Source organism: Monoraphidium neglectum, assembly GCF_000611645.1.
Source record: "Monoraphidium neglectum strain SAG 48.87 unplaced genomic scaffold scaffold01119, whole genome shotgun sequence".
In the NCBI taxonomy this organism is placed as follows: Eukaryota; Viridiplantae; Chlorophyta; class Chlorophyceae; order Sphaeropleales; family Selenastraceae; genus Monoraphidium; species Monoraphidium neglectum.
In genome coordinates, this window is record NW_014012509.1 from 8574 (window position 1) to 17606 (window position 9033).

General features: G+C 60.3%; 2 protein-coding genes across 2 annotated transcripts; both read right to left on the reverse strand.

Annotated features, from left to right (window-relative positions):
* Positions 1-2070: 2070 nt before the first annotated feature.
* On the reverse strand, positions 2071-4089 carry MNEG_6713 (hypothetical protein; the record flags this gene model as incomplete). The annotated part of the gene is made up of 5 exons (XM_014044813.1): positions 2071-2190; positions 2589-2796; positions 3072-3139; positions 3369-3539; positions 3805-4089. 5 exons carry the CDS (start codon positions 4087-4089, stop codon positions 2071-2073), a joined length of 852 nt encoding a protein of 283 aa, XP_013900267.1.
* A 2989-nt stretch (positions 4090-7078) lies between these two features.
* On the reverse strand, positions 7079-8580 carry MNEG_6714 (hypothetical protein; the record flags this gene model as incomplete). Its single annotated transcript, XM_014044814.1, has 3 exons — positions 7079-7711; positions 7935-8187; positions 8459-8580. The coding sequence occupies 3 exons, from the start codon at positions 8578-8580 to the stop codon at positions 7079-7081; spliced, it is 1008 nt and encodes a 335-aa protein (XP_013900268.1).
* Between the last annotated feature and the right edge of the window lie 453 nt (positions 8581-9033).

A 9033-nucleotide genomic window follows, 5' to 3' on the forward strand; every position in this document is an offset into this window, starting at 1 on the left:
CCCGGCCTTCAGCCCCGCCGGCGTCGCTGCTGCCGGCGGGGCAGGTCTCGGCCAGGCGGCCGAGGGCGGCGGCAGCGTGGGAGACGTTGCGACCGGCGTCTTGGCAGGCATTGATGGTGGATGCAAGCGTGATGCCCTGGCGCTCCAGGGAGGTCAGCACCTTGGACACACACATGCACCTGAGGATGGGTTGGGCCAATAGAGGCGTTGCAGGGAGACTGATTGAAGCCTTCTCAAGGTGGTAAGTGGAGGGGCAGGGTGTTGTGGCCCCCCTTCGAGTGGCAGCCGGGCCGAGCGGGACGGGTTTCCGAGGTGCCGAGGTGCGAGCGTCTGACTGCCTCGCTCCGCGGGGTGTTGGGGATGGCGAGTGTGGCACACCTCATCAAGGGGCTGTTGGCGTCCCCCACCACGGCCTCCATCATTCCGCAGCAGCCGGGGCTGGCGCCGCGGCTGCAGAGGCCCGCGCCCGCCAGCAGTGCCGCGGCAGGGCCATCAGCCTCGGCGGCGTTTGCCGGCGTTGGCGTCAACACCAGGGCTATAGAGCACACAGCCCAGGTGATAGAGCTGAGACAGCTGCTGGAGACCCTCTTCAGCGACATCCTGGGCAGTCTCGCGCGAGACCCTGGCCCTCCAATCAGTTGACGGACCGTTCACCGATCCGCAATCGATGCCTAAACACCGAAAATACACATAAACGTCACGATTCAAGCGATTCGGACTGTCTTTGAGCGTACGATCCACGCCCTGGAAACAAACACACACTTGTGCTCAATTCGCAACTTGCGAGGTTTCGAGCCTTGGTGCGCAGTTGGCTGCCACCAAACCACACGATTCTGAGATATTTGTTGTTACCATTTTTAAGGTTTTAGGACGCCTGCAATTTGGCAGCATCAGGCTAGTTTGGCAATCCCAGCCACCTTGCGCCTGTTGACCAGCCGTTGACCACGTATGTTCTTGCATCTGTCATCAATTTGATGAGCACGGTTCTGCACATGAAAGACCGTGATGCGACTGCGGCCCCTGCGGCGGCCTGGTGTGTGCTGGATACTACGCCTTTCAACAGGCGGGCTGCTGCTTGACAATTGCTCGAACTCCTGCTGCTGAACACACTTCTGCTGCTGCAAAATAAAGCCCAGCGTCATTAAGCCTCCTGAGTAATATGCAGTGTATTTAGAAGGGGTTTTGATCAAGGTCGTGCTCGCATTCACACTTGTGCATTTGTTTTAGTATTACAACTGGACATGCAGGTTGCCATGGCCCCTTATGGCGCTCAACAGCAAAGTGCTGCACGCAAGAGAGGCGGCGAGCCGCTTTGAACACATCCCTGCACACACACTAGACAACAGCTGATCCAAACGTATTCCTGTGTACGACAAATCCGTTTTTGGTGCCAATGATCGAGCTGACAAGCTAATGAAGCAGTGGCGTATGTGCAAACGTGCAGCAGGTAGGGGCAAGCTGCCCGCTGTTGCGATGCAGAGCTTTTGGGGTCTGAGGCTCATGGCAATGATCGTTTCCAAGGATGACTGCAGCAATGTTGACTGAAATCAAGTCCTGTGTGTGTGTGATGTCAACATGACACAAAAATGTCTACCTGGTAGCACGCACTGTGTGCTGTAGCACGGCACAGCACAAGCGATGTCAAAGAACGGCAGTGTGAAGTGTCGCGCTTGGCGAGGCAATGCTCAAGGCTAACACATCACCACATGCAGCCGCATTAACAACGCACGCCTTTTTGAAAACCAGTGCTGGCTCAAACCCTCTTGCTGCACAATCACCAAGACACTAAGGGAGAGTGTGGCGCCATTGTGTGCCTACATGTGCAGTGCTCTGAGCTAAACGCTCGGAAAGCTGACAAAACCCGTGGTGCGTACTAATACACTTCAGGTTTTGCATGGCATGCAAGCGCACAAAGCGCCTGCTGGCCGCCAGCACATTCAACAAGCGATGCATTGCCATCCGCCAACTCTGGGACGCGCATGCTCCCGTGAGGTCGCATCAGCTGTATGCCATGAGCAGCAGCCAGGTGCTCATTCCAGGCCAGCCCCTCCCCGGAGTGCAAAAGTTTTTTCAGGCAACTGAGACATCCTTGATGGCAACTGAGACGTCGGCGGAGCCAGGAACCTCTCGAGTCTGTGAGGGTGCCGGCCGTGCCTTGATTTTGCGGCAGGGTGCGCGCTTGTACATGCCCTGGAAGGCGAGTAGGGGGCAACCGTGCAAGGGGCGATACTAGGTCGGTTGGCGCAGGGATGAACAGCAGCCTCCAAATACTAAAGCAACGGTACATGCGCGCACCACTTGTCGAGCGTGCATGTGAGGCTGGAACGTCAACACTTGCTTCCAGGCACAAGGATCATGCATGCTCACCAGCAGCTGCCTGTGCACAACTGACGTGCCCTTTGCTACTGCATGGCAGAGGGCTTACCCATCTAGTGTGATCAACAATCTGACGAGACAAATTGCTCGCACCGCTGCCCTTCTGCTGGCCGGCTGGCTCAAGCAACCCAGCCTGCACGCGCCCTGACGTGCGCCCCCAGCTGGCTGGTGCCAAACCAACACCTCGTTCCCCCCCTGCTGCCTCTGCTCACCCCATAGATCTTGAAGGTGTACGCTTGCACGCCCGACAGGGCAGCGGCCACGATGACAAATATGACAAAGGGCGTCGTCGGCCGCAGGCGCGCGTCGACGGTGATCAGCAGCCAGATGAGGAGGCCGGTCTGCACCACCCTTGTGAAACCGTACCAGACCATGCCGGCCACGAGCCACGCGCGCACCAGGCGCGTGCTGCTGCTCAGCCTGAGCGTGAAAGGCAGGGAGGCGAGTTGGGCCACCCACCGGGCACGCGAATCGGTATGTTATGAAGCGCACAGAATGGGTGGGCAAGGAGGCAATGTGGTCCAGAGAGTATATCTATAGATACGTTCAGCCCTACATACAGTGCTGGTGGGGCGGGGGTAGTTGATGGGACATACAAGCGATTCACTAGCAAACTTGCACTACGGTACACATCCACGCTCAATCATTCACCGCTGCTGGTGAGGTGACGCTTGCACCCGCGTGGGTGCACCCACCTGTAGAGAAGCAGTGCGATGTACAGGGGCAGCTCATGGACAGCACCCAGGTCGAGGACTATGGTGGCCTGCCGATGGGGTTGGCAGGGGCATATACATAGTATGCATTAAATCGTGAAAGTTCAAAGGGGCTGTCGAAAGTGCTTGTCTTGAGAACCAGCCTTGTCAGCTCTATCAGCTGGCCGCATGCACGTGCATTCACGCTGCTCGCTGATGCAACCTGCTCCAGGCTGCTCAAAGATCAGCGGCGCATGCGCTTGGGGGGGTAGCAGGTCCGTGCGTGCTGTGCAGCCCCACCTTGACCATCAGCAGTGAGGGCCCGGTCCACAGGCTGCTGGCCATCAGGACAAAAAACAGGGCGTGGTGCACCAGCAGCAGCCGGCTGGGCTTGACGGTGGCGCGCAGGCCACCCTCCGCGCAGTACATGAAGGCGTGGGAGGTGACGAGGGCGCCCATGATGACGCCAGGCTGGGCCAGGAGATGGCATGCATGGTGGGGAAGGGGACGGAAGGTGAGGGTTGCAAGGTGGCTGACAGTAGTGGAATCAATCCGATGGAACAGAAAACCTGACCCGGGCAGACCATGAGCGCGGCACTTGCAGTCTGGCAATTAAGGAGAGCGCAATGCGTCGACTCATTTATTCACGGTGCAGTATCAACACAGCATGTGTGCATCGTGCACCCATGCAGCCTCGGCTTGCCATGGCAGGAGAGTAGGGTCCAGACTCACACACCTCGTTGATCAGACCGTCGTCGACACCTGTGAAGTACTCAGTGCTCCAGCGCTCAAAGAAGAACTTGGCAAAAAGGACTGTGTAGGGAACGATCTGCAGGCCAAACACAACGACAAACAAGGCGTGCTGGCCGGACACAAGCCGCTGCTCCAGGTCCAAGGAAATGAAGTGAGCCCGCAGACCGGGCAGCGTCACGATTGCAATGCTGACGGCCGCCGCCAGCAGGAAAACGGCGCCGCCCGCGACGGGCATCCAGACCAGGATCGAGTATCCGAGGGTGCGCATGAGGCCTCGGACAACAGCGCCGGCGGGGCCACCTTGCAGCCCCTGGTCGAGGTTAGTGCCCGCCCAATCTGCGTCAGCGCCGCCCTCGGCCTTGAGGAGGACGCCGACTTGCTCGGCGAGCGTCTCGCTGCCCTGGGCGGCTCCGCCGCCGTTGCTGCCCGCAGGGCAGGTGTCGGCCAGTCGGCCGAGGGAGGCGGCAGCCCGAGGGACATTATAACCGCCGTCTTGGCATGCGTTGACGGTGGATGCGAGGGTGATGCCCTGGCGCTCGAGGGATGCCAGCACCTTGGACACACACATGCACCTGAAGGTGTGGCGAACCAGGGTGTCGCAGACTCAGAAGGATGACAACACGCAGATTAATCCGAGCAACATCCCATGGGGTCAATAGTGTTGGACCCTTGCCTCAACAGAAGCAGGCAGAAGGGACAGATGCTACGAGCGCGGGGTGCCCCATCGCTCCGGTGGCTGTACAACCAGAATTGAGGTACATACCTCATCAAGGGGCTGTTGGGATCCCCCACCACGGACTCCATCACTCCACAGCAGCCGGGGCTGGCGCCGCGGCTGCAGAGGCCCGCGCCCACAAGCAGCGCCGTGGCAGGGCCATCGGCCCCGGCGGCGGTTGCCAGCGTTGGGGCCAACGCCAGGGCTGCGGCACACACAGCTAGGGTGGAAATAAATGAAATTTGTCTTGAAGACTTCATTGATGCCATCCTGGGGTGGGGCACACGTGGATATGCTGTCCAATCCGTGGACAGATCGTCCGATGTAGTACCGTGCACCTGCAAACGATGTCTTGTTCTGCGAAAGGGTGTACAGATGGAGCATTGATCTCTGAGCAACGACAAAGCTTTAAACCCCGCTCTGAAACAGCCCTTCTAAGTGGTTCCCAGCGCTCGCAACGCTGACTACTAATACCGGTATCGAGCGCCTGTTCCGGCCCGCCTCGTTTGCTTATTGTTGAGACATTAAAGTATCAGAGATGTAAATTTGAGGCGCACTGATGAAGCAAGCTCTTTTCAGTCGCCTCCACAACTCGGTTGCCCTTTCGGCTGAGATTGAGACCTTCTGCGTCTCGACAGGGTCGCAAACGCCGTGGCGTCCACCATGCACCAGTGTCATGAAGCCAATTGGGTGGAACTTTTCAAGCCTCCAGGGTCCAGATACCCATTTTGCAGGCCAAAAGCTGCAAGGAATGAATCTGACATTCATCGCAGGCTCGGTGGGGAACGTAGCAGTCACAAGCTCACTAATGAGCAACCACCCCCTCTCCGATGGCAAGCCCAGCACGTCAGAGCCAGGCCACCATGGTGCCACTAGCTTTGTTTCATGCGCCTGGATGCAGAGCTGTGACCGGGATCGAACAGGTCATCAATGCCTCACGGCAGTTGCTATTCAAGCTTTGTGTTGAGGCCAAACACCGGCGCCAAGATGAATCGATTGGAACTTTGAAACAGTTTGGATAAGGCCTGCAGCGGGAGTTGAATGCATGCATCGTTCATCACCCTGATAAGCACACTTGTGCAGTCTAATTTTTTGCAAGGAAATGCAGCTCCTGTGGCGGCCTGGTATTTACCTGTCGTGCGGAATTACGCCTGTCAGAAGTTGGGCTGCCTCAACGTTTTCTCACGCTTCTGCTGCTGCCACGTACACGAGCCAGGGCAGGGGGCTTGAAAGCATTTATAATGTTGCTCAACGGTCATGCAGCTGTTGCAACATCACAACTGTGCATTTTGGTTGCCACAAGCACCCTACCGGCCCTAAAAGAAAAGTGCTGCATGCATGGATGGGCGGCAAGCTCTGCACCGACCCATGCACACACAATCCAGACAAACGTTGCCCCAACAGCATTGCTCTGCAGGCAAGCGCCATTTCAGCACCAATGCTGCAGCTGGCAAGCTAAGGAACAGAGGAGGTCGCATGAGTGGGCAGGGGCAGGCTGCCGGCTGTTGCCACTAACCCCGCCCTGAGAGGTTGTGAGCGTGGATCAGTGGCCGGTGGCAATCATTTTCGCTACGCATGATTCAAGCCAGTATGACTGCAATCAAGTCCTGAATGCGTGTACCACAAGCGTGACACAAGTTGTACACCTGGTAATACACAGTGTCTGTGGTATGGGACAGGGGAGGCGATATCGAAAGAGGGCGGGGTCGCAGCACCACCCCACTCGCCGGGGGGGCTAGCGGATAAATGCATGCAGCGACGCCCATGACGCGCATCATTTGAAAACCAATGCTGGCTCTCACGGTGTTGGAGTGCAACCACAACGCTACCAAGCGGGAGTTCGGCGCCAACGTGAGCCTGCATATTCACAGCTGAGCTGGGCAATCATGTCAAAGCAAGGGGTGCGTCGAGCACCTGAGATGAGACGCTCCAAGTTCTGCACGGCATTCATGCGCACAAAGCACCTGCTGGCAGCCAGGGCAGCAAACAAGCAATGCATCACCAGCTACCATCGCTTTACCTTGGCATGACCATGCTCCTGTGGAGAAAAACCATTTTGCACGGCCGCTGCATGGCAGTGGGGCGCTTGCCGGACAAGTCGGCGTCCTCCGCAAGGCCGAGGGTGGCGCTCATGCAGATTAGGCGGGGACCAATCTCTACCAAGGGGTGCAGGGCCGCCCCGCCGGCGCTGTCGTCCAAGGCCTGATGTGCACCCTCCTATGTGAGCAAGCTGCTGGCGATAAGTCCCACATGTGCGAGGTGGCATTGCGAGTACACATTATCTGGATGCTGTAGCGTGCTTGCACTTTGCAAGAGTGCCCCTTGCCCCGCCGAGAGTTGCCATCTCCCCATGCCCACATGCATCAGCCTTACTGGCTTGCTGCCATATAAGACGTTGGGCCACGCAAGCAGGTCCTCTTGACGGCATACCATGACTTCCAGAAATATAACGAGCCAGAATGATTTACAGGAGAACTTGTTGGGGCACAAAACACTGCTATACACGTGAAAACACAAGACAAACGCAGGCGTGCAACCAGAACTACTCCGACTCGCCTTGCGGCGGCGCGGACTTTGTCACAAGTGTGTATGAGTGCCTCCCGCCGCGCAGATGCCGCAGCGCGAGCACGGCGCCGCCAAGGACGGCGATCACCAGCGCCGCCATGCCCACCACGGCGCTCCAGCCCGTAAGGCTGATCCCCGTCGGCGTGCCGCGCGCATCCCTGTGCAGAACCGGCACCCCCGTGGCCCCCTGCAGCCGGTCCAGCTGCTGCACCGCGGCCCGCACCGCGGCGCCCGCCGCGTCGAACGGCGAGGGCAGCTGCGGCGGCTCGGCGAGGGCGAGCAGCACGCGGCACTCGTCCGAGACGTGCAGCGGCGGCTGCTCCCGCTTGGCCTCGCCCCCTTTGTCGGCCTTTGCATCCTTCCCTGCAGCTTCCCCCTTGCCGCCGGCCCCCTCTGCTTTCCCCTGCTCCTTCTCCTGCTTCCGCTGCTCCTTGGCGTCTTCTTTATGCTTCCTCTCGTCCTTTTTATCATCCTTGTGTTCGTCCTTGTGATGATCATCATCCTCATCATCGTCGTCGTCATCATCGAGCAGCCGCCGCCTCCGGCCGCTTCGGTCCGCCAGCGGCACGTCCTCCTCGGCCTGCGCCTCGTGCGCCGCGATCGCGGTCATCTGGCCGGCAACAAGGGGAGGGGGTGGGGGTGGGCGGTCAAGGGATGCGGAAGAGAGCGCCGCAGGTTGGATCTCGAAACGGCACGAGCGAGCGAAGCTGGTTGCGTTTTGGCTTGAAAAGCGAGAGCGAAAGCAGGGGCCTTGGCAGCCGACGGCTCAACGCCAAGCCGCCCCTCCCCTTGACTTCTGCGGGTGCCAGGAGGGCCGCGCCCCGCCGGCTCACCGCGCGCGCGAGGCACGCGCCGACCGCCCCCGGCATCTGGTGCAGCGTCGGGTGCCCGATGAGGCACAGCCGCGCGACGTCCTCGTCGCAGGCCGCGGTGACGGCGCCCTTCGGCCACCACACGAAGAACGACATGTGCAGGCTGCGCGCGAGCTCGCGGCGGCAGCCGTCCGCCAGGTCGCCGGCGCGCTTTGCCAGGCACTTTTTGACGGCACCGTCGTCGGAGCGGAGGGCCGCCTCGTTGGGGCACAGCCTTTGGGGGCGCCGCGGGCGAGTGGGTGTGAGGACGGGGCCGACGGCAGAGCGGCACGGGCGATGGGCGCGGGGAGAAAGGGGGGAAGACATGGGACGGGGGTGCATGGCCGCTGGCAGCACAGCCACGCGCTGGCGGCTGCCGGACGGGCGGGGCGGCATCGGCGGCTCGGTTGGAGCTCCTCGCCCGCTTCCGCGCGCAGCGTCCAGCGAGCACGTGCATTGCATTTGGACGCAGGACGGGGGTACAGCCCCGGCAGCCGCTAGCTCACTTTTCCGCGTCTGCCTTGCAGGCGCGCCGCAGGGGCGGGTCCAGGCGCCAGTTGCCCTCGCGGCGGTGCAGCTTCTGCATGATGGTGGCCTGGCAGGTGTCGCCAAAGTCTGCGCTGGCCATGTTCTCTGCCAGACACCTGGGAGGGGTGGGCAAGGGGGTTGGCGTGAAAGCATGTGTGTGAGTGCATATCTCTGTGTGTGTGTGTGTGTGTGTGTGTGTGTGTGTGTGTGTGTGTGTGTGTGTGTGTGTGTGTGTGTCGCGCGCGCGCGCGTATGCATTCGCTTGCGTCCCATGTGAATCTTGCGTGCTTGTGGCGTGCACACAATGAAGCGAGAGACCTGGCTGTGCCTTGCCCTTAGCGCTGCCGCGAACCTCTGCCCCAGCCACGCGCCCACCACCCAGGTCTGTCCCGCCCTTGCCACGGCCGCACCGCCCCTCTACACCCCCGTGCCCTCCACATGACGCTGCTCACCCCGCACCCCGACCCCACCCCCACCCCGCCCCGCCCACCTGAACATGCGCCCATCCCCCGGCTGCACTCCTTCGCAGAACACCGCCCGCTCGTCCTTGCAC